Raw genomic sequence first — 25,336 nt, 5'->3', positions numbered from 1 at the left:
CCTTTGTAAAATGTCCTTCACCAGCTTTACTGTAGGCTCCCTTCAGGTACTGAAAGGCTGCTATGGGGACCCCTTTTCTCCAGGCTGAATAACCCCAGCTCTCTCAGCCTGAAACTTAAAACCCCTGACTAAGGAAGCAAGACAGTCACTTACTTAAGGCCATACAGATTCTCCTCAGTGGTACTTAGCTGAGAGCTACCATCTTTTTTCAGTAACTGTTTATTCCTACCATCACTCCAGGCGGGTACACTCCCAAAAATTAAGTTGGTAACTTTCAGACAGGTGCTTTTACACCCAGTTCTGGACCTTCGCAATGTCCAGTTTCCATACTAAGTTTTTCCACTGCAGTATGCCAGAGACACAATATAATATTTAAGTAGTTTCCCTGTGTCTGCTTGGCTTGCTTCCCACAGCTCTCTAGCAATCACTGTTGTTGCTGAATACAAGGCCGTGTGAATCAGCTAATATTAAAATGTTAGCATTCATAAAAATCCAGCGGCTTTATTCAAATGCCCTTTCCCTTCAGAAACATTTATACAACTCCAGTTGATTTCAGTAGAAACTGTACAGGCAGTTTGGGCCCAAAGTTTAAACAATTTTCTGTACATATTCTTAACACTAATGTTCAAAATTAAGTTATAAATGTCACACAAATCACCGTATCATTTAAGTTAAACAGAGAACTGATCTATGTCAACACCCTAAAAAGTCAGATCAGCTAAATAAAGGAGAATTCTTCTACTGAGACATATACCAGTTTTTTACGGCATACAGTGGGATACATCAGGAGAATCCCAGGAAGTCAGCAGGATAGGGCACTGCAGCAGAGCACCCAAGCACACACACCAGATGAGATGGCACCAGAATCATGTTCAGGTTTACTCCGGTGGCCAAATTCTCCTCAGCACTGGAGGAGGCACTTCAATTGGTTGATATTCTTCCCTCGAAGCCACAAGGAGGTTGCTTACTCCAAGAGTATCAACCTTCCAGCACACTGGCAATGTGAGACAGGATGTGCATGGGGCACAGAGGAAAGTCATGAAGGACTTGCTACACAAAACAAGCGTGACATTGTTGGAGCAAATCTCTTTCCCTTCTGTTACTGGGAATGTAAAAGTTTGAGAAGGTGAAACCAAGAGGACCCTGACTCAAATGAGAGACTCTTTTTGTTCAGAGTACTGAAGTCCATACTCTAGGAAAAAGCCAGCAGGAAATCACAGTCAGTCCTTTTAATATTTTACCTATTTTTCCAACAGTTAGTGAGATCATGCTAGTCTCAAATGTGTAGGAACAATTTTTGGTAATTCTTTCAGCCTTCCCATGTTGATTTTTTCTTCTGGTAAATATTAGATTTGCTACATAAACCTACATTAATTTTCCAAAGATTAGCAAATGTCACTTTCAAATGTCAGACTCAGAAATCTTGGAATGTATAATTGTAAAAAATGCATGATGCAGCATTGTATCTCCTGGAGACACTAAGTTCTTGTTTCTGTCAGGATGGAAGAACTACGCAGTTTGAACTTTACGCAAAGTCCCTGTGATACGCTAAGAACCTCATTGTAAGAAAATGTCACTTGAATTTGTACTATTCTGCCTGTAGGAGGTCATTCATTTCTAAAGCATTTTTATGTTACTATAGAAACAGCAAAAGCAAATCATTTATTTACCAAAGAGCCACTATTCATTTTCTGAACAACAACAACAAAAAATGGAGCCCTCTTCTCTCACCAAAACCCTCAAACCTAGTCTCTAAGAAATGTACATAGCAGAAAATAACTTATAACTAAAAGCTATGCACTGACAACTTTTGTGTCTAGTGCATTGTTTCAGTTAAGCCCAATTCTCACAGCACAAAGAGCCACTCATCAAACAAGATGGCTGGAGTGGGCCCTACACCACTCAAACACAAACATTCTGAAGGGTTACAGACTGTGACATACCTGTATGAAATTTGGCATCCAAATATAATAAACTATGCTGTGTTTCATTAATTCTGAAGTGCACAGATGGAACAAAGAAAACACAATGATATCTCTGCTAATGTAGACTAACAGTCTCACTTATTTTAAAAGAGCCACCAGAATTATTACCAGGCTAGATGGTGATACAGGTGGAAATGGTTTGAAATATCAGTGTCAGCAAGGTGTGATTCTAACCACTCAGTCTTTTCCTCAAAAAAATCATGTTTAAAATGCTTCAGATTTCTATTGCATTTCTGCTTAGAGTCAGCAACTTTCTTAAAACTGTTCTGGAAAATATATAACTGCCAGCAAGAGGACACTCATAAAAAATTTGATCAACAAATGTCAAACTTTTCAGTCATTTATGATGTTTAAACATTTTTGTGTAGGCTGCTTAATCTAACAGTGACTTTGTTTTTCTTTAAAATAACTGCAAATAATTTAAGTTGATGTATTTAGCAGCTAATGTACAGTATGTTCTTTTCATCTGACAGAAAGCCTTTGGGCTGAAAATAAAATTCTTGTCAGACTCGCAACTGCCTCTCCCAGATTAAGGAAAAAAAAAGATTAGAAAAACAGTAGCTCTCACAATGTGCTCAGTGACTGCTGCAGCACTTGCACGCACTGCCGTCACCGTGTTTGTCATTCCATTTTACTTCTGGTTTAAGACAATTTGGATAAGGTCACACATCCCCAAAAACCTGAAAACCAAATGGATTTTTGGGGGTCAGCAATAAGAGGGCGAGTTTTCCCTAAGGCTTTCTTGTGGGTATTTCTTGCTTGTTCTTCATTATCTATCAATTACCATCAAATATAATGATTTCTGCTAATTTATTTAGCTCCCCTTGTCACAAGCCTTGCTCCATCAGATGGCAAATGGCAGCCTGCACTTTAGCAATTTCAACATCTTTGTGAGCTGGAGGGAATGTCAGCCAACAAAATGTGTCTGAGGAAAATTTTTCCATGGCACCATTAAAGAAGGGCTCCAACCACAGCTGTCCAGTGATGGATCACCATTGCAATTTTGAAAGAGCAGGTATAAAAGTGGAGCTTTCTGCAGTACATTTTTTGCACGTGCAGTTATGTTTACTGCAGTATGAAATATAAAGCTCCAGAATTATCACCTCTGGGTGGTTACTTCATAACTGCAGACAAAACCAGCCAGTGATTCAAAGAGGCTGTTGGAAAGATCAGGGCACTCTAAGTTTCCTGAAGTCTGGATTACTGAAGGAAAGCATAGTGTTTTTTACCTTTAACAGAGGGGGAAATAAATGTTTTCTTTTCCCACTACCCTAATACTTATTTGCTGAATTGTCAATATTGTGTTGTCTATGAACAGGTGAAAAAAATTCTGATCCTCTCGCATATCTTTGTGCTGGAACAGACAGCAAACAGTTTACAGAGAACATTAGCTGCAGTTTTTTGGGAGAATACTTGCCCTCTCGCTTTTATGTGCAGAAACAGTAAGGGCAAGCATACACGTAGTACAAAGAAAAAATGGAAAGAGGAATAGAGAACACGGCTGATAAATGACATAAAGTGCAAACAATGCTAGGTTTGTATGGATTGACTTGGCTGGGTATCCTGAAGAAAAACCACCTGAAAGCACTGACAAATTGCCATGTAGGGCAAAGAAGAGGAAGAGGAGGACCTTCCAAAAGCAACTAATAACTGCTCCAAAACACTTTGGAGATAGCATACATAACTGAAGGACCTTCACCAAATCCCTAGGCAGACATGTTCTTGCAAATCACGTTAGAGCAGTTTAAGAAATTATCAGCTGTAAGAGTTAGGTTCTCTCTCTGCTGAAGGCTACTCTTGCAACTGAGATAAAGTCACTGCCCACGTAAGTTCTCTTACTACATGCAGTGCAAAATAAATCATTACTGAAGGCAGTAAGAATGTTTGTCTACATACTTAATCACAGGGGACCATTTAGTGATTCAGTAAAATTCCACAAACATCTGAGAGTTTGGATTTTTCATTTCCTGTCACTTTACTATACACTAGCTGGAGAAGCTACTGTATTCTCTATTCTCACTTTGCTGTTAGTGCTGAAATGTTCACTGCGCCCAAATTGACTTCTCTCAGATCACGTATCAATACCAGAGGTTCACAATCGTCCCAGTTTGAAAAGCAATCTTAGCCCTAGCTCCTGCTATGATGACAGACTGAAGTGGCCAGCAACTATGGCGTCTGACTGAATGGCTTTGGAGAGCATTCATATGGTGAAGACATTAAGTAAGCCCCATTGGGATTCCTGATACAGGAAAATACTCAAGTACTCAGTACTTCAGTGTTGGCAATGAAAAACACCTCACTATTTTGTTTTTTAAATGCTATGGCTCGTGGAAAAACTAACCAAAATACTAAACACTTTTTTTATGCTTCCTTTCACAGCTTTTTTGTCATTACTGTTGATAAGTTTATTTCTCCAGGAGTTAAGACCTGTCCAATTCCCAACCTCAGTCAGACAAGTTATTTCGGTGAATGACTATTCAAGTACTCAGTGTAACATTTTCTGGATCAGCAATGGCAAGGTTTTCCAGTTTCCAATTTCCAGTGTTCAAACAGTATTTGTTTGAGACATACCTTTTTAAATGGTATGCATAATTTTTTATTTGATTTTCCCTCAGCTGAGAAACTGGTAGAAAATAATGCAATTAAGTTGCATGTAGCAAGGCACATGTCCTTCTAAGGTGCAACATCCATTTCAAACTCCACCTGAATGCATAAAAAACATTACTGAACTACAAGCAGTTATCCTCTTAACTTCCTTGACTCTTTAACCAGCTTTCAAATTGTTTTTCTTCTTATCAGCAATTTATTGCAGCAGGGTGTAGGAAGTCTACATGAGAATCAGAGCCCTCCTGCAGGAGGGAGAACTGAAAGGACACCACAGCCTTCATCTCAGACAGTTCTGTTTTTCTGATGACACTTTTTTTTCAATTCAGCTGTATTTCACCCACTGCTTTCTTCTTCTTTTTTAAGAATAGATTTTAACTGAAGCCTTACAGCAGATTAAAAAGCTAAGTTTATTTCATGAACTCAAAACACCGGGGTACTGGGGGGCTGGAGCCTAACTCACTGCTCCTTTTATAGTCAATGGACAGAGAAATGTTCCTTTGAAGGGAAAACAAGATCTTAGATGGACTACCTGCCTACTGAACACATCTGTCTTTTTTCATTAATCACAGAAGAATCCTAGAGATTCCATGCCGCAAACTTCAGCATTCAAATAAGTGCCCAAATTGGAACCGATTTTTTTTTTAAAGTAGGTTTCCTGATTTGTTTTTAAACTTGTGCCATAAAGAAGAAGAGAAACTGAGAGTCGAGTATATTGTTGCTATAAATTCATTAGTGTCAGTGAAGGAATTTTAATTCCATGTAAATCATCTGTAAGATGTTTTCAAGTACCATGCCTAGAGAGCTGGAATACCAGGCTCTAGCAATACATACTGGCCAGCATAGAGCACAGTCCCACTTCCTTTCATGGCCTAGGAGGCAGCTTTCCCTATCCCCTGACAATTAACAGATGACACTGAGAATGCTCACAAGCACTAAGTCTGGGAAATTCTCCACTCAAAAGTATAATGAGAGCAGTCTCCCCTCCTTATAAGTCTTTGGTTGTGATTTAGGCACTTGCCAGCATCCTGTTAAAGCTCAGCACCAGGTTCTTACTCCTCAGTTGAAAGCAAGTTCTATTTCTTAATTCCTCTACATAGACGAGAAGTTGTTTCTCTAATACAAAAATTGTTTCCTGCACATCTTTCAGTCTCAGAACAGAAGAAACCCTACAGATTTTCAATAGGATGGAACATATTAACCATAGTTCTGGAAAGTCCCTGTAAGGAAATCCCTGTAGAATGTATTTTTACCTACTTTTCATTCACATACTTACTTTTGCAGAAATCTCAGAAAGACAATACATTTTAAGACATCTCAAACAGTAACCATACAAATAAATAACTGTACAAAACCTATAATTACCTTCAAGTGTTTCTCCCTCTCCAGAAAGGGCTTCTCCTGCTCCAGAGGCATACAAGGCAGACACAGTCAATGCATACCTAGTGGCTTCATCTAAACCTTTCAGCACTTTAGAGGTAGTGTCACCTTTCACAGTCACTTCCTTAGTTTCACCTCCTGCAACTGGTGTGTAAGTTATAAAGTACTGTTGCACTTTGCCAGGAGCAGCACTCCAAGACAGCTTCATTGTTGATGTTGTAGCATCAGAAACTCTCAGATTTCTTGGATTTCCCCGGACTGCTCAACAAAAGACATTGAAAACAAATTGAAGCAAACTTCGTTTCTTGGTTTAGTTTTCAAGTTACCACAACATAGATTTTAATGCTGAAGAAAATCATTCCTGATTAGCCTGCACTAACACTGCTATATTATAATTTTATTGTAATCAAGAATGTACAATTCCATCCCCACTTTCCCCTCTGCAAAAATGCTCAGTAAAACTATTTTGATTCTTAGTGTTTTTTCTTGATAATTACACACTCAATCCCAGAGCACTTATACATACTAGCACTTGAACACATGCTCAACTTCAACACACCAAGATCCATACAGAGGTTACTGACTGCAGAATCAAGTCAAAGACAAGCAATGACATGTGAAATTAATACCTTACAATTATCTACAGATTTCTTTTCTACTTTAGTTTTTTTGGCATCTACTAAATTAAAATCTCGATGAAGCTTCATGAATGATCAGGACATTCATGTCTCTGTACTCTTTGGATTTTGTTTAATAAAGCGTGACACTTGCTAAAAGACCATAAATGTTACGTCTAAGTCAAAGTTAGGGGTACAGTGATAACTTTAGGAAATTAAGTGCTTCAATCATTCTTTGCTTCCCATTCAGAAGCACAGAGTGGGCACGAAAATAAACATAGTTTGTATTGCTGACTACACAATCAGGTGGACAACTAAGTAAACATACATGTAGACTCTTCACCCAAACTACCTTGCCATAGTTGGTTCTGGAGATTCAATATACTATGCTTGAAAAGCTAATATTGGTTTTGATAAATTCTATTGGCACTGAACATCTAACAACTCTCAATGAGATTTCAGTAATTTTATAATTCTTTGCTCATATTTATAGTCAATATGGATTATTCTCTTTTCAATGTGAATATGTCAGCACACAGTGAATTTTTCTCAAGCACACTATGCTCATAATATTGATCATATACCTTCATCAGTTTTTGCATATCCATTCAGTGCATTGCCAGGCCCAGACTGATACTCAGCAATAACAGACACTTCATATCTTGTATCTGGAATCAAGTTCTGCAGAGTAGTCGATCTTTCGTTTGCTGAGACAGTCAATTGTCTCCTTTCTCCTCCAGTAAGTGGTCTGTATACAAGCCTGTACCTTAGAACATTTCCTGGAGCTGGAGTCCAGCCAACTATAAAGCTGTCAGTGGTTTCATCTGTTATCCTTAAATTTCGAGGAGCACCTTTAACTGAAAAGGAAAAGCACATATAATTAGTAAGATGCAATCTCAGAGACAATAATTGTCTTGTTACACATGAAGATGTTAAAAACCATAGTGTGACCCATTTAACTTAGTCCAGTCCTTGGCAAAAGTTAAGTCTATAACTCATATGTCATTTCATATCAATGAGGTGGACATATAAATGCAGAACTTGGGTATTGGCTATTCTGACATACATTAACAACTAGTGCGATGCAAGTTGTATAGTAGTAGTTATCATTTTCCTTCAGACAAGTTTTAATGTTTTAGTTTTTATCATGTGCTACCTAAAGTATAATTCAGCTAACATGGTGTACTAAAGCACTGTTCTTCCTTGTTCAGTTACAAACCTATTAAGAGTGGAGCAATTAACACTCCTGGTTTTAAAGAGACAAATTCATTTTTTTTCTGATCAGAAACACAACGTTCTATTTTAAATTATTTAGAGGACTTAAATCAATGTTAGTTGTCAAGAGAGCTATCAAAACCAACTTGCTGCGTGGAGCAGATCTGCATGGAGAGCTGCTGACCTTTACGTGATTACGGAACTTGGTCTTTTTGGACATGTTAAGGTTTCATCAGATTAAAATGTATCAATTGTAACATGAGAACACTGATTATTTTTATTCAAGTTATTCCACCTCCTGTCCCTTACACCCACATATTCTATCAGTGAAGAATTTGCCTTGGAAAAAGAAAGAGTTCTGTGTGGCAAAAACATTCATACTGGTACAGTCATGGAAATATGCACACCAACAGCGAAACCTGTATCTTCCAAATTTGCCATCCAAACTAAGCAATTTTATAAATGTGTTTTTATATCAATCCTAAGAGGAAAGTGCAATTAAAAAATTTCCATGCTGTTTCTTTTGCTCATCAAAGGTCACTAATGACAGCATGGAATATGGAAACAGAGTGGATTAATATTAAAAGAAAAAACAAAAAACAAACAAAAAAAAACAACACATGGTTTAGGCTAGACTGAGTATCTAACTACTGGAATAGAAAACAGAAATGACCTTAATATTTCTCCTTTAAATCAGTGGAGATGCATCTTAGTAACTCCGTCAAGAAAACAGAAGTACAGCTACCATGCTTAAATTCACAGCCATTGATCACAAAGTCATGCTAACATCAATGGAATTTTTGAATCAATAAGAATTATTGGATCAGATCCACTGGGTTGTGATGAAAAACAGCTGGACATAAACCCTTTAAATCTACTGTATATAGAATGGAATTTCTGTTAATGGAAGTTAAACATGTAGACACAGCAAAGTACATAGGTACATACTTGACTTAAATGTATTAAAGTCAATGCACGCACACTCCTGCATCAGTCATACTAAGACTGTGACTACTAAGACTAATATATGCCAGTGAATTTATTATTTACAGCACAATACTTTATTCAAAAATAGGTCACTGCAGAGAAACAAAGCATCCATCAAATTATCAATCAAATCTTAACAACCCAACATTGGTGTTCTGTTGGCATTTTGTATCTTTACCAAACACACTCAGAGACAACAGTATGTACTCTCATCTCATGTAATGGTACAGTTCAACCCTAGCTGGCTGTTTTGCATAAACAAATTCTCTTAGTGAAGCACATTTTTATTGGAACATATGACATTTTTACATCAAAGAACAAAGGAAGCCTACCTTCTAAGGTGGTTTCTTCTCCATCTAAAGGAGGACCATCACCATCTTCATATTCAGCAATCACACTGACTGCATAAGTAGTCTCAGGCAGCAAGTTGGTGAGAACTGAGCTAGTACTTGAAGATGGTACTGAAACAATGAATTCATCTCCACCGATTGCTACTTTATATTTAATGAGATACGACAAAACCTCAGATCCGGCTGCAGACCAGCTCACTTTGAAACTGTCAGACGTTACGTCAGAAAAGACCATGTTCTTTGCAGGTACGTAAGCTGTGTGGAAGTGAAATCATGCAGTTAAGACATACTTGCTAGAATATATATTTTTAACACAAAATCTCTAAAATCAGTGAAAAAAATGACCCTTGGTCATTCAACTTCTTCTAATTGACAAGATATTTTGTTGTACATGCAACAGTATTTTTTCATATTTGCTTATGGTTATCAGATTATATGAAGATGATATCTAGTATCTCTGAAATTATACAAGAATGAGAAGAAGTGCCAGTTCAGTGATTTCTAGATCAAATGAGAGCAGCTTACCTAAAATAAAGGTAGTTTGGAAAATTTAAGCAAGAATACAATAATCAAGCTGGGTTCTCTCTTCTACATGTCTCACAAGCAGTGATAACACTTTGCCCTCGGTGGGAACTAAGAATCCTAGGGTTGTTTGTTTTTTAATGTAGATTAGAAATAGGACAAAATAAATCCCAATATTTTTTCAGGAATGGAGTCAAAGTGGTAACAAGGAACTTGACATGAGGCACAAACACAAACCTGACATCCTGGGCTTGTTTTGGTAGGCCTAGTCAGCCTAACAGTGGGGATGTTAAGACTGCTTGAGCCCTCTAAAACAAAGGCTGCTTTGCTGGTTTGTTCCTCAAAGCTATCCTGAAACAAAATGCTTATTTTTAAAGAAAGTGGAGTTTTCAATGCTAGGGACTATTCAACATTAGTGTTCTAATAAACATAAGCTGGGACACTGCAGGTGAAACTAATCCTACGTAATTTTAATTGAAAAAAAAAGCTAGAATTCAGAATTTTTTTGAATAGCAAGCAGTATGCAAGCACAGATACATCTGAAGACTTTCATGTCCTGCTTTATTTCAGGCTTTATAGTCAGAATGAGATTAATGTCACCTAGCATTAGCTGACATATCATCTTACTTTAAGCCCATCTTCCTTACAGCTTGGGAATACAGAAGGCCAGTTTCCAATGAATGTTCAATCGTAAAAATTGATCAAATCACCTTCTGGAGATGCCTACATCATTCCATTGCCTTTAAAATTCTGTAACACAAGGTCTGATTCACAACTTCACTTTGAACAGCTAAGGAATGAACTTTACTAAGTAACTGTTTCACTCGAGACTTAACTGAAGCTACTTTGTGACAGGGTAAAAGCAAAGCACAACCATACTGAGGTCATTCCAGATCAACATACGCTAAGAAGTTTCTAGGCGCTTAGGGAGGGAGGAAATATTTCCTCCTGTTGCTTTCAATATACCTCAAAATAACAACCAAACCCCAGCTATTAACATTTTTATTTGCTGATGGTCAATTTTGACATTAATTCTTTTATGTATCTACAACAAGACATTGTTTCACTCTTTTTTCATTGCATTTTCTATATTTCTCTAAGAAGTCTTTACTTACATTTTTTCCTAATTGCAGCCAGTTCCTGCTCAATCCGTAAGCAGACAGACTGTGTAAGTTCAAATGATATTCTTTGGAAAGCATCAAAATCTTCCACTGTGTAAACATGGGTTTCAGCAGGAGGTGATGCAATTGCTTCTAACTCTGTACGCACTGCATCCTTCACACCAACTGCAAATATTTCTACATCTGCATCCCTCAGCTTTATTGCAGGTTCTTTAAACGCATCTGATGATTTTCCATCAGTGATAAGAATCATGACTCTTGGCACATTTGGTCTTGATCCTTTGCTGGTAACAAATACTTTTTCCCTCACATATGTCATCGCTTTGCCTGTATTGGTAGATCCACCTCTGTAGGGGAAGGTGTTAATAGCTTGAATTATGTCTTCCACTCTGTTGTATCTGTTCAAAGAAAACTCCATATGGGGATCTCTGCTGTACTGGACAAGACTTATCTGTACTTTTCGAGGTGATATCTCAAAGCTTTTAACTAACACTTCCAAAAAGGCTCTTACTTTAACAAAATTGGCGATACCAATGCTGTAGGAGCCATCCACTAAAAACACAACATCAGCTTTTACATCCACACCACGTGAGCATTCTGTAAAGAAAAAGAATCACTGCTATAAACGATTCAGTAATGATGGTATTTCAATTGTATCTGCAGTCCATGCAATATATCCAATTGCTTATAAAGGAAATAAACCAAGTAAAGCTCTTATAAACAATACACATATGGTATTAAAGCAAATATCAGAGATTCAGACAAAAAGTTACTGCCTGGAAATAATGCAGTAGTTCCTAACTCACCCACTTGAACTTTGACTTGTTGTGTTTTTTCCATTATAGTTATCGGCTCGCTGGGGGTCAGTCCTTTCATTGCATAAACATTAATTTGATACTCTGTGTCTGGAGAGAGATCTTTAACATTCAGAGCAGTAGTCTGAGGACCCACACTCAACACATGTTGTTTTCCACCAGCTATCATTGGGATGAACTGTACCCGATAGCCTGTTACTTGGCTTGTGGATGGATCCCAAGTGATCCTAACAGATTTTGAGGAGATCTGAGTGGCTACTAGATTTGAAGCAGGCTCCACCGCTGAAAAAAATTGAAAGTAAACCCAAAATATTAATAGCAATTATAAACATACTCATTTGCACATTTTTATTTCTTAAATAAATTCAGTCATCCTTACTTAAAAATCAAGCCTATTTTTAGCATAAATAAACATAACTGAATTACAGGAAATCTCACAAGGGGCATCAGAGAGAGGGTAAAAATACAAACAGTGCATTTGTGGAACCCCAAGTTTAGTGAAGTTCCAGGAGAAATGTTCTTTTCCTCTAATCCTAGTCTCCTTACACGTGAATCAGAATGAACTGACAAAAGTAACTGCATTTATAAAATAGCTCACCTTCTTCTCCACTAACCAGTTCACCCAGCTGTTCATCCACTCCAGAGCACACTTGCAATATAATTTCATTCTGTATATCTACAATTCCATCAAAGTTAGCCACATTGAACACATGTTTCAGTGAAGGCTGAGATGCAATTAGCTTGAGTTCTTTTGCATCCGCTGCTTTGATTCCTAGAAGTCACAATAGACAGGACCATGTTAAGAGGCTGTAAAATACAAACAACACCTGTGAATGTACTGATAAAGTATCAGAGTATACTGAGGTAAAGCTGACTTAAATTCAGTTCTCTCTAACATCATTATCAGTAACCATACCAATAAATATCTAAATGCAATGGAGTAATACACTCCATTTTCAACTTAAGAAAATAATATGGTAAGGCCAAGGGTCAAACTTTATTTGTCAGCCTTCTTAGCCTCCATGAACGAGCTACAAAACTACTAGTAAGTTAACACAACTAATATGTTCCATTCTGAAGGTTACAAATACCCGTTTCAAGGCTAACATATATGAAAAGATTGGTATAGCAAAACTTCAAAACCAGAATCTGAAAATTGTATAACTTATTGCTTTAGGAATGCTAATCTCTCAATCATCAAAAAAACATACCTAAAGAAAAAACTTCAACTCCTATGTTGCGAAGCTCTCTTGCAGGAATTTCAACTTCATCTTGAGCTTTTCCATCTGTAATGACAATTGCTACTTTGGGAAAGCCTTTTCTTGCTCCAGCTGACTCAGTGAAAGTGTTTTTAACCAGGTAATCAATAGCTTCACCTGAAAAAAAGACAAGTTTTATTAGGCATGAATGAACTAAGATTTAAAGAAAATTTAAGAATTACATGCTGCATATAAGGGAAATCTGTACCTGTCATTGTGTTGCCACCTTTATAAGGTATCCTTTTAATTGCATCAAGAAGATCACTTCTTCTGAAATACTGATTTAAATTGAACTCTGTTCTTGTATCTGAACTGTACTGAACAACTCCAACTCTTGTCTTTTCTTCCCCGATGTCAAAAGCTGATACAAGGGCGACCATGAAGTCCAGAATATATCTGAAGTTATTTCTCCCTACACTCCATGAACCATCTACCAGGAAAACTAAATCTGTCATTGCACTTATGGAGCATTCTGGAACACACACATACACAAAAAACAAACAAACAAACAAACAAAACCTGTTAGTAGATGTGCAGTTGTATTCTTAGAAATCAAACAGAAACATCAGAGAGAAATAGTGAATAAAAGATAAAATGAACAGATTTTGAATAGACTCATTATTCTCTGGAATTATCTTACTTAGGGAAGCATTATTCACCTAGGTGAACACAGACAAGGGACTTTTAGTTGCCATTACAACAAGGGAACTGGCAGCTACAAAATCAGTTTTGAGATACCTCTCACTCTATTTCACAAGATTTGTTATCCCACAGAAGGTGGTAACTTACACATAAAATTTTTTGAAACAGTTCAGTGTTAAGGTAATGCCATTTTGTTACCACTTCTGCTTTCCGTTCTAATCGTAATTCATAATAGCTCCACAGCATCTTCTGCAGTGCCTTGAAAAGATAATGTATTTTCTTGATAGAATAGGATCTTTATAGAATCAAAGAATTTCTCGGGTTGGAAAAGATCTTAAAGATCACCAAGTCCAACCTCAGCCTAACAATACTACCATAACTCTAATCCTAGACAGCTTTAAAATTTAACTTTATTGCAAAGGAACACAGCTTAACTTTGTAGGGCCCTGAAACTTAATCTCACTTATCTCTAAAACATCTGATAGACAAAACACAAGACACACTGATGGACAAAACATCTTACTCTGTATTTGAGCTTCAACCTTCTTTTCCTCTGGTATGCCTGGACCACCTGTCTGAACTGCATAAAATACAACATAGGTAGGATTAATAAAGGAAATCAGGTTAACTTGTTAAAATCAAAGAAAAGTATGTAAGGAATTAGGGGCACAAATCTGACAAGCCTCAGAAACTGAATACAGAAAGGCAAATTATAGCTACATCACATGTAATTGAAGAATTGACAACACAGCGTTCAGGACAACAAAAAATACAAAAAAACGTAATAATTAGAACTCAAATATTTCTAAATAATATCCCCCAAATCAACCACAGTATCACAGAATTCACTGCAACATCTACATCTGAGTAGGTTCAGACTGTACATTAGGAAAAAATTATTCACTGTTTTCAGACACTGAAATAGGCTTCCTTGCAAGGTAGCTGACGCCCCATACCTGTCAAATATCAATAAGCATTTGGACAATGCCCTCAGTAATATGCTTTAACTTTTGTCTAGCCCTGAAGTGATCAGGTAGTTGCACTCAATTATCTTCAAAAGTCCCTTCTGATCGAACTACTCTATACTACTCCATTCTCTTCCATAAGCTGTATTACATGTACTTACTTGTTAGTTGGCCAAAAACAGGTAGACTCTCCTCTACCTCATCATATGAAGCTATTGATACAACATATTCTATATCAGGTATAAGATCTGATAAGACAGTTTGGGTTGTGCTAGGTGAAAGAGTAAATTCTTTAGTTGGTCCATCTGCAATAAACACATAAAACAGTTAATGCAGTAATTATATCCAGTGATATCAGTGACAAGTTGATTAAAAAAAATGCAACAGAGAATAACCTATCTAAATATCCAATGACAATTTTACAATGATACAATCCTATTTTCCTGAAATATTTTGAAATATGAAACTTCAAACTAAGCTGTTTTCAGTACTGAAATTACTGAATTTACTACACAGGTGGCTCAGCATCACACAGCTGATCCCAGTGGGATGAGTAAGAGAACTGGGATAAAACAAAGTAGAACTTGTAAGGTGAGAAAAAATTATTTATTAAGATAGATAAAAGGAAAAAGATAGTAATTTTGACAAATATAAACGTACATAATGAGTGATGCACCAGCAATTGATCACCAACACCCAACCAATGCTGAGCTAGCCCCCTGAGCAGTAAAAGCAAGTCAGATGTACTCTCACCCTCTTCAAAACTCTTTCCACATGATGTCATATGGTATGGAATACCCCTTTGGTCAGTTTAAGTCAGCTATCCTAATTCTGTTCCCTCCCAGCTCCCTGGGCCTTTCTGTGGATAGCCCTGGCTGTGTACAACACAGCTTATAGCATCAGATCCGATACCCAGAAGAAAACAATTCCATCTCAGCTGAAACTAAGAAAAAAATACACATACAAAATATAATTTAACAAATTATTGCCCGGTTCCAATCCAGATTCAAACTGATTGTATCTCCAAGTAAAACAATAATTCATGTCTTATACAACCATTATTATGGCTGCATTATGGAATTTACATGACATCACTGCATCATTATCTGACACATGTAATATTTCTTTTAGGAGATGTTCTTGAAAGAAGACCAATACAATTCCCTAACTTTAAGGTAAAGGCATAGAAGAGCACAGTGAGGACTTTACCTTCTTGTTCCTTGCAAAGGAAAAGAAACTAAAACTTATTACTTGCAGTCTCCAAATGGTAAATGCTAAGGAAAGAAAAACTCTAATTTGGAACAGTCACTGCTCCTTTGTGTATGCCCTTTGCTGTTACCTGAGCTTCAGAAAGATGTCACTTGCTGTTCTCATAACTAACTTGGATACAAGTAAAATTGTACTCAAGATTGCAAAAACAAACAAATAACAAAATGTTACTGAACTCACCATTTGTAGGAACCACAGTTATCCTGTAACCCACTATTGCATCTGGTGGCCTTTTCCATGACATATGAACATTATGTTCATCTATAATTGTAAAATTCAAGTCTGACGGTGGATTAACTGCAAAAGATTTATACCAGGTGGGTGTTTAAAAGTTTGAACAAGCTTTGGCAAATGAAAAAAAAAAAATAATAACAATAATAATAATGTTCAGCAAAGCTTACTAAAATTGTCTTTGCATAAATTTGTTTCCAACAAATATAAAGATATGTTGTTGGAAAAAGAGTAAAATAAAAGCTGACAAAATATGACACAACATCAAAGAGTATACACGTTACAGAGGACAGCACAGAACATATGTTTCTTGAGTTGCCAAGACATTCAAGAATGGCCAGCAAAATCAAGCACAATAGAAAACACATTTGGATACATGTACAACAAGTTCACAGATAATCACCACATATGCAAACATTTCACATAACAATTAAAAGGAATTTCTGTACATGCTGGGTGCAATCCGTACAAGCATGCCAAATCACAACCTGCTCACAATACCAAGAGATCATTTAGAACACTGAGAGAACTTAATTAGACTCTTCTTAATTGGACTTGAAAGAATTGGTCCGCTTTTGAGTATAGTCTCTGCACAGCCATATTTCTTATCAGATTCACTGAATCTAGAATTTGGCAGAGAAAAAAAATTTTTGAAGAATACAGGGAATATAAATTGGCCATTTATTGCTCAGTAAAATAATTTCTGATAGGGTCTAGATAAGAATATGCATGTTAAATGTATATCAGTCATAATGATATACTGATGTATCATTTTATTTCAGAATAGGGAGAGCTCCACCCCTTGGATCCCAGAAGCCTCTAAAGTGACATACTTTGCATTTGGCTGCAAAGAATGGAGGAACTAAGAGGTGGATAAATGGGGTTAGGAATGGTTGGAATTTGCTGACGTATCTGAGCTGATGTGAGAGCTCATAAAAATAGGATTCTGTATGTTTACACCACATTACTGTAAAAATGCAACGGTGTAAACTACTGTTTTCATGTTCCCCTTGCAGCAGGTGCACCCATACTACTAATGGCATTTTAACATAAAATGCCAGTATGGTTCCATACAACACAATGGTTAATTATGAAAAGACAACATCAAAGTATATTTATGGACATTCATTTTATGGAATCCATAGAGAACAGCAAAGAGGGCACCAGTGATCCAAACAAATGACTGCAAATAAACCTTATAGGAGCTGATGACAGAAGTAACTGAACAGTACAGAAAGAAATAGTTCACGTATGCTATTTTGCAGCATCATGCATATGTAAATGAAATGTTGATTATTATTTTTTTAGCTTCCCACGATGGACAAAAGCCTCCATGTACAAGGTTCATTACACAAAGACATTTCATAAATATTTTATAATGATATTCTCTTTGTAAAACTGTCATGCTTACTCATGCAATATTTTACTGACTCACTGTCAGTGCATGGTAGGTGTATTATATATTATTGTTTAAATAGGTCTACAAAATAAGATGAGATTCAGCCATACTTTCCTTTACTACTGCAGACCATTTTGCAGGCATTCTTAATAGGCAGATCTCCTCCAATTCACAGAAGATCTCCATCATGACTCAACTAAGACTTTTGCCTAGCTTTGGAGCATAATTTAAAGAGCTGATCAAGAGATAAATGCTAAAACACATACTTATGAAAAGACACCATCCAATTGCAGTAAGTAATGTTGAGATTAAAAAAAAAAAAAAAAGAAAAACAACTTTGTATGCCATCTTTTTTCGTTTAATTTACTGTTATTTCCAACCATAGGATAATATGGCTTTGTAATGCTGATAAAATAGATAACTAGTATTGAAGTAATTGTTATTTTTCCTATTGTCCATACACAGGCAGTGAGATTAGACCATTAAAATGTGCATGCACATTTTATCCACCATTCATTTTATGAGTATCACAATGCTAGAGATTGCAGGCTAGTTTCTTAGTATCAAAACCATGCAACACATGTTAAGAGTACAATACATTCAGGTTATAAATAAGAATATCATTATAAAATATTGTTTCAGTAGCAATGGCTCAGGACAAATTTAATGCAAAGGCAGAGACAACTGACCTGAGCATGCTTTTAAAAAATATTCAGTACATGGAAAAAATAGCACCACCAACCTTGCAAGTAAAATGGTATGTTGCAGCAGAGACTTTAGGCTTTAGCTGCTGAAGGACAGCAGCAGCCCAACTTGTTGATATCCAAATGACCGGATTCCAGATAAACTGAAAAACTGACTGTGAGGAAAAGTCTTCAACATTTTAAAGGATTTTAATCCATTTTATGAAAATTCAGATGTGGATCTTGGCAGTTGAAAAGAACAGTACATCAGTATTTAATTAACATGTCCATTCATTCAGCTATTCACAGCTTTTTAGAACAGCAGTTTTGCAGGGGACATCAGAAAGTCCCCTAGTCTTTCCCATGATCAAGACACAATCAGCCATCCCATGTCATTCCTGACATGGTTGCTCAGATCACATTTTGAGACCTTCGCCATCGGCAAAACTGCCTGCTTCCCACAGAAATTACTTCAGTGCCTTAATTCCTCTGTCCCCATTAAGTTGTTCCCAACACCTAAGCCCAATCTCTGTTGTTGCATTTTATATCTGTTCATCCTCAGCATATGGCTGGCTCAAAAGATTTAATCGTGGTGTGCTTCTTCCATGGAAATCCAAAAAGGAAATTAGTCTGAGTGAAGAAAAGTGAGTTTGGATCCAGTGTTGTCAAAATGTCTTCTGGATGGCCTTAAAGTTTTGATACTCACGCAGAACCTATACAACATCCACTGTCCTTCACACGGACTGAATTTAATCCATGTGAAAATGGCTGTGGGATCAAGACCAACGCGCGGTCATATGACTCAGAGATGAAAGTTGATCTGAAGTACATCAGAATAGTTACATGGTAAAAATCTTACTGTCATCATCAAACAGGGCAACTCCACCAGCCCTCCACAAAATTCTTCCATGCCAGAACTCACCTCTAGAGAAACAGGACAGGTGCAATATGAAATCAGACCAGGAACTAAATGGCCCATGGTCTGGTGGGAGTTTGCCCCATTGCAGGAACAGCCCTTAAAACTCCATTTCACAAAGGCTTAAGCTTTATTTGAGCAAACAGTCTTGATATAGGACTACTTGTTCAAATGAAGCTGCGCACATGTGTAAAGTGTAGTGACAGTGCCAGTCTATCCAGCCCTGCTATATCAAAATGTAGGACAAACCTCTCTCTGACATATCAAGGTGCAAGACTGTGATTGTAACATGTGACAGTTATTGTTCATACAGCAATTCCATTGGTGCTGCACAGAAATGTAGAGCTCCCCTACAGCATTCCTGTTCAGTAAAATCTTAATTTGCTCTATGACAGTGTAAATTTGTAATGTTTACAGTGTTAACTCTCACCACTCTTAGAACTATGAGATGACAGCTTCCTTGATTGCATATCCTATCTTACAGACCACAAAAGAAAAAAACATTAGATACACTTTCATTCATTCCTTCCATTATAATTGCAATAATAACTGCATATAGTACAGCAGTATATTTTCTGGAAAAAAAAAGAGAGCAAAGCATTTCCTCGTGTTATTCATGTCTTAGACTAGCTTGTATTACTCAACAGATAACACATAGCTGTTTATCAACAGACATGCTGATAAACATGTGACTGCTAGAGTATCCTAACAAACATCTTAATAAGATAGAAGAAAAATGTAATCAGCAGATCAAGCAATTCAAATTGATAACCAGTCTTAAAAGTAATATAAATTGGAAGTAGCTGCACTCCACAACCCTTACGTGACACAAAAACTGTAATTCCAACACTGAAAAAGACTGATGTAAATTAGCATGAAAAATAACATATTAGTTCTTGTTAAAATAGCATACAGGCCATGGTAGCAGAAGAATAAGGCCACTTGTGGTCTCACTGAGATAAGCCCTGCTGAGGCTGGAAGAGGCCCAAACTCCTCATGTAATGTTTTCTTCATATTTGGCATGAGTTTGACACAGCTAACTAGATCACAACCCCAGTCAAGGTCCTTTGAAGTTCATCTTGCTAATATGAATAGGAAAAGGACTGAGTTACAGCTTATCAGTGTAGAAGAGAACAGCTTCTCAGCCTTGCAAGATATTCACTGCCAACAGTACATAAACTTTGTCACCCATAGGTCTGCATTTTTTCTTTTTAATTTTACACTATATGTGAAATTTATTCAAAATACAATACATGCAGCTCATGTAAGTGTATTTTGAAAGAAAATCATTTTAAATGTGTATCCTTTTTTTTTTTTGAACATGTAAGTATACACACTTAAATGCAACATAACAAATAACTGTGTATATATATACACACACTACATGCATTAATATTTCCCAAATTTTGGCATGTTTGTTCACATGTATGTGTGCACATGGGTGTATATACATAAACTCACATGCACACTTTGCTTCTAATTCTAATTAGAAGTGGGAAAAAAACAAGAATTTGCAGTCAGTGTCATCCATATACAAAACACACTTCCACACTTCAGTCTAAATGGTTCTCTCTTCAGGGATTTGAAAATCAACAGCTGATTTCTCAAAAGATAGAAATCACAGTTCAAAAGGGAATGCACTAATGGTCCCACCAACCAATTCCAAAGCTGATTAGGTGGTTAACCTTAGGAGTTTCAGCTATCCTGGGCTCAGTGATGCCCTCCTTCCCTGTTCTCTAGAAAACAGACCTTTCAAGTCTGAACCATTCCCAAAACACTGGAAAGTCAGAACCATCACATGCTCAATGGTTATGCAGAGCCAATTATTTCCTCATTCATCTTCTGTGCCTTTGAAAATCCCTCTACATTAGCAAATGTCACACACTACAGAAGCCAGGACACCATAATAGCACTACCTTCTGATTACAACAAACAGGTTATTTATAAGGAATCAGCTTGGCTCAATTATGACTATAACAATGAAAACATAATCTTTTAATAGAAGGACGCACATTTCCCCCAGCTGTATGCAATAACAGATGGAAAATACATTGTGTCAGAAAGAATTCTTGACGCAAGGACATACACCAAATACACTGCAGTTGGGCAGTGCTGGACTGAAATGGCAAGAAACAAATAAAGCATAAAATAAGGCATTGTACACAAGATGCTTAAGGCCATAGACAGAGACCAGAAGGACTGCAAATTACAACAGGCAGAATGTCATTGTAAAAGTAAAAACACAGAGCTTGAAAACATATTCGCTGACTTGTCCAAGGTAAACAAGTAACTTTCACAATGAAATGCTATGAATGCATTCAGACTATATGTTGGTTTTACCCATTCTACTGTCACAGTAAATATCCAAAGAGAAACCCTTGCTTTTCCATAGCAAAGCTCTAACACCATTACTGCACCTCTCTGCTTTGCCAACAGCAACAGAGCACTGCTCTTGTGAAGAGCTCACAGAGCAGCTGTGATGAAGAACCAGCTTCATCCTGGAGTATTTAGGAATCAGAACAGCAGTTCCAGAGAAAAATACCAGATCTACTGCCAGGATAGACTGAAAAATGGAAGCTGGAGGAAGGCAGAAGAAAAGGAGAATGTTGTTCTTCCTTCCCTTTGCTTTCACACCAGGTTCCCATCATAGATCAACAACCCTGACCACATCAAGTGTTCTTCTCCCTTAACCCTCTCTCACTTTTTCACTCTATCAAGTGCCAAGGGAATAAAAGAAGAAATCTAAAAACAAAACAAAATGCAGGAAAGTACAGTCAAGGAACTGTACTTAGCACTAGCAGCCTGAGACAGGACTGGAAAGAAGAGGATTTTGGCACAGCGTGGTGTGGAAGTTGAAGGAACAGACTAAAGAGACAAATAGCCAGCTTGACTGATAATATAGCTAGCTTCATCCCTACAAAACAGTTGCATGCTTCTCCAACACGTATTTCTAGCTTTCATTAGCACTCCTCAAACTGTGGCTGTTTCAGTCCACACCACAGCTAAATGAAATGCCATCACCCATTTTGAAATAGCTCACTCCTTAAACATAACCAGTGGTGCAGCACAACAGCAACATCACTCAAGCACTGAACGAGCTCATTCCTAGAAGTGGGAAGCATGCACAAATACATCCACTCCCTTCTTCCATCAAAACTGTACACTTCTGCTTTCTCTGGCACAGTGGTCACGCATTTGAAATGCAGTTCTGAAAAGACTTTAAATGACCTTTCTGGTTGTTCAGCCAACAACAACGTAGCTTGAGAAGGAGGCAGTGAGCTGATCCCCTCCTAGGGTGACCAGATGTATTACTGACAATAGAAATGCCATACTTCCCAGAAAATTGTCTCTTTTATGCCTCTGTGCCCCATGACGGCAGCACAGCTGTGGGAAGAGACATCTCAGAGGCCTCTCTCATACACTGTACTTTAAGTAGCCATCATCCAGGGCAACCAGGTCCAGACACAGGCAATTGTGATAGGCCACAATCAAAGAATTTTTTTCAGCTCAGTATGGAAATAGAAAGAGGGGAAAAACTGAATTACCAGACACTGGCTTCTGTTTTTCCCAGTTCAAATACAGGGCACACTCTATTGATGGAGCTGAGTCCCAGAGGTCAGACCAAGTCACTTCAGCATCCAGTAGGACCTTGAGTCTTTGTATTTCTCTTGGCAGACACTGCTAACAGAAATGCTGTTACTACTGCCTGGCTCACACAGAAGAGGTTACCCCACACTTACATCCCAGGGTGGCAGAGACATCACAGCAAGCATTGCATCTCCTTGCAGCTGTAGGCAGGGAGCTGCCAAGGACTAATAGGAACCTCCAGCAAGACCAGGGGCCCATTAGGAGGAGAAGGAGGATGAGGAGGAAAAGAGAAGGTCACTCTGGGGACAATGGTGCAATAGGTATGCCAGAGCCTCAGAGCCCAGCAGCCACAGCAGGATCTGGCTCAAGCCCGGCCACCCTTTGGCTGCATAAGGGATGCATGATACAATGACATCTGCCCAGATCTGTCCCCCTGATAGGCCAAAGAAGCTGGGGAAGGGTAGAGCCACCCCAAGGGCTCAGTCAGGGGTCGCCCCACTGAGCATGGGGGGCCAGAAGACCAGTGGGGTGAAGGCGAAGGGGCCAGCCCAAACAAAACACAACAGGCGCAGAGAGCCAGACTCTGTTGGAGCATTTTATTTCAGAGCTGCAGGTGGTCGGGTGGTGGATTTTTCCTTTCCTTGCTCAGCGTGACTAACCATGACTGCATGGCCCAGCGGCTCCAGCAGGCGCAGGACAGTGGTGTGGACCCCAGCAGTGCCCGGGGCTCCTCGGGACACTGCGTTCCCCTGGGGCCGGCCTGCATCTCTGCTGCAGAGTGGTGTGGACAGCACACCAGAGAGACAGAGAGAGAGAGCTACATTCTGACTGACCAGCCGGGAGAAACAGAGCACAGAAGGAGCTGGGCAAGGAAGGAGAGGCGTTCCTCTGAAGGAGAGAAAGAGAGAAGGTGAAGGAGTGACATTCAAAAAGAGAGAGGGGAGGCGGCAGCTTGGGGCTGGTGGGTTGTCTCATGGGGCACCCGCGCAAAGGGGCAGAGTGGAGGAAGGTTACCTTCAGCCTCGATGGAGGAGAGGAGAGCGGCGGCACACAGCGCAGCCACCGCCGAGCACAGCGCTGTCCTCATGTCTGCCCTTTCGACTCACAACAACATGAATGAATCTGCAGCAGTAGGGGCAAAAAGAGGAAGAAAGGAAATCATATGCATGGATTAGAGGGTTGCGTGGGTGTATTCATGAGACATAAGAAAGATGAACGGGGATTTCACTTTGTTCCCTTATCCCCAGCACCCACCCACGGGACCAGGTTAAATCCTCTGGACTTGAAAGCGGTCCAAAACTGTAACAGATCTGCATGACTAACTCAAGTCCAGCCTCGCAATAATGTGCCTTTTGTCACCGAACCCTTTTCTGATCACGGTAGCACATGCAGCTCTAAACTCGCCAGGGTTAACGCAATGGGGGCAGCGCAGTGAAGCTGTGCGCCTCCGCACGGCAGGAGCCAGGAGGGAGCTCCATGACTTCATCGCGAGTGCGATGATAGCTAATTCAGAGGTCACTGCTGCCTTCAATCAACCAAATGTCTCTTTCAGCTGGGGATTTTATTCGGCTCCTTTTTCATAGCTGCTGAAGCACTTAGTTAGCTGGGTTTTAGTGGTCTCGAGGCAGTTTGGAAACCGTAATAAAACTTTTTTTGAGGTGTTCTGCCTACAAATGTGCTATTCTTCATCTCTGAGAGGTCTGAAATAGATTATACAGAAGTGTATGTAACACAGCTGAAACCTGACACGTCTGTCTAGCCATGATGTTTCAACATCTGATAATTCATTTACGCACTCTAAGAGAAAACAGATTTAAAATACACCATAACGAGCAGGCAGGCCAAAGAGTCCAGCGATCCCTGCAAGCTGTCTAGCAAAATAGGTGGGTCTGGGACAGGTTAGCAGCTCTTAGATGCAAGCAGCTCTGCCTGGGTTAAACTAACCTAATAACCTCTACTTGAGGGTTCAAATAACTCTTTCTCTGCTAGAGTCATGTCAAACAGCTCCTACTTCCTCCAGCAAAGCTTACAAATGAATTTTCTTCTAAGTAAGGGCTAGTATGCATGCCCCTCCTTGCATGTGCATATAAGTGGTTTTTTAGCTCAGGAAATAGGGAGGGGTAATTTGGTTGAACAAAACCATAAACGCATCGCATATCATCCATCATAATTAGGCTGGAGGAAGGAGAACTCCACAAGCAATTAGGCAACAGATTTTATCGGAAAGGTGCTAAGAGCAAAACAAAAGAAAAATACATAACTCGTTAGCCCACAGAAACAGCCGAAGGGGAAAATATTCTTCTGCCATCTAGGGAACTAGCCAGCAACGCACATTCACAGGGCAGATCCAGGAAACGCTACCGAGATCCAGGCATGCCTTTCCCGGTTATTGACACCGAGCCTGACGGGCTTCTGCCGGCCGTCTGCAGGGCAGCTGGGTGCACTGCCTCAGCCAACTACACATAGCATTAGAGCGAGCTCAAAGCAAAACCAAGCGATCATTTCAGTCCAGCGACACCTCCAGTGCGTAAGCAGAAGAGCAAAACTGACCGCGTCGAGTCCCTCACACTAACACGAGCACCAAGGCTGGCATTAAACAGCCCTGAGCTCCGCGATCCTGCCACGGCTCTGCGTGGGAAGCGGCTGTCCCCTCGTGCAGCTAACACCTTGTGCAGCGAGTTAAGGATCGCCTAAGCCCAGCGTTTAAAAGGACTTTAGTCCTGGGGAGCTTGCGTGGGCTTGGAGTGCCATCTTTTGATCCTTGAGAAGAGCAACAGAAGTCAGTCAT

General features: G+C 38.8%; 1 protein-coding gene across 8 annotated transcripts in view; it reads right to left on the bottom strand.

Annotated features, from left to right (window-relative positions):
* The window catches only part of COL12A1 (collagen type XII alpha 1 chain), a 93,953-nt gene that overhangs the window by 67,010 nt on the left and 1,607 nt on the right, over positions 1-25,336 (bottom strand). For 5 of the 8 annotated variants that reach the window (XM_032443437.2, XM_015859050.3, XM_015859054.3 and 2 more), the window contains exons 2-13: positions 23,563-23,670; positions 15,912-16,028; positions 14,624-14,767; positions 14,021-14,077; positions 13,064-13,327; positions 12,808-12,972; positions 12,195-12,368; positions 11,588-11,878; positions 10,776-11,378; positions 9,121-9,393; positions 7,171-7,443; positions 5,955-6,227 (exon numbers count right to left, since the gene is read on the bottom strand). In XM_032443437.2, coding sequence (XP_032299328.2) covers positions 5,955-6,227; positions 7,171-7,443; positions 9,121-9,393; positions 10,776-11,378; positions 11,588-11,878; positions 12,195-12,368; positions 12,808-12,972; positions 13,064-13,327; positions 14,021-14,077; positions 14,624-14,767; positions 15,912-16,028; positions 23,563-23,635 — 2,707 coding nt within the window. In that variant the 5' untranslated portion in view covers positions 23,636-23,670. The remainder of the gene's footprint in view (positions 1-5,954; positions 6,228-7,170; positions 7,444-9,120; positions 9,394-10,775; positions 11,379-11,587; positions 11,879-12,194; positions 12,369-12,807; positions 12,973-13,063; positions 13,328-14,020; positions 14,078-14,623; positions 14,768-15,911; positions 16,029-23,562; positions 23,671-25,336) is intronic. The other 3 variants (XM_015859056.3, XM_085543743.1, XM_085543742.1) reach the window with 1 other exon arrangement.

This window comes from Coturnix japonica, chromosome 3 (genome assembly GCF_054131305.1).
Source record: "Coturnix japonica strain WE chromosome 3, WE-NBRP24, whole genome shotgun sequence".
NCBI classification, from domain to species: domain Eukaryota; kingdom Metazoa; phylum Chordata; class Aves; order Galliformes; family Phasianidae; genus Coturnix; species Coturnix japonica.
Note: the sequence above shows the minus strand (reverse complement) of the source record. Positions and strands in the feature narration are given on the sequence as shown.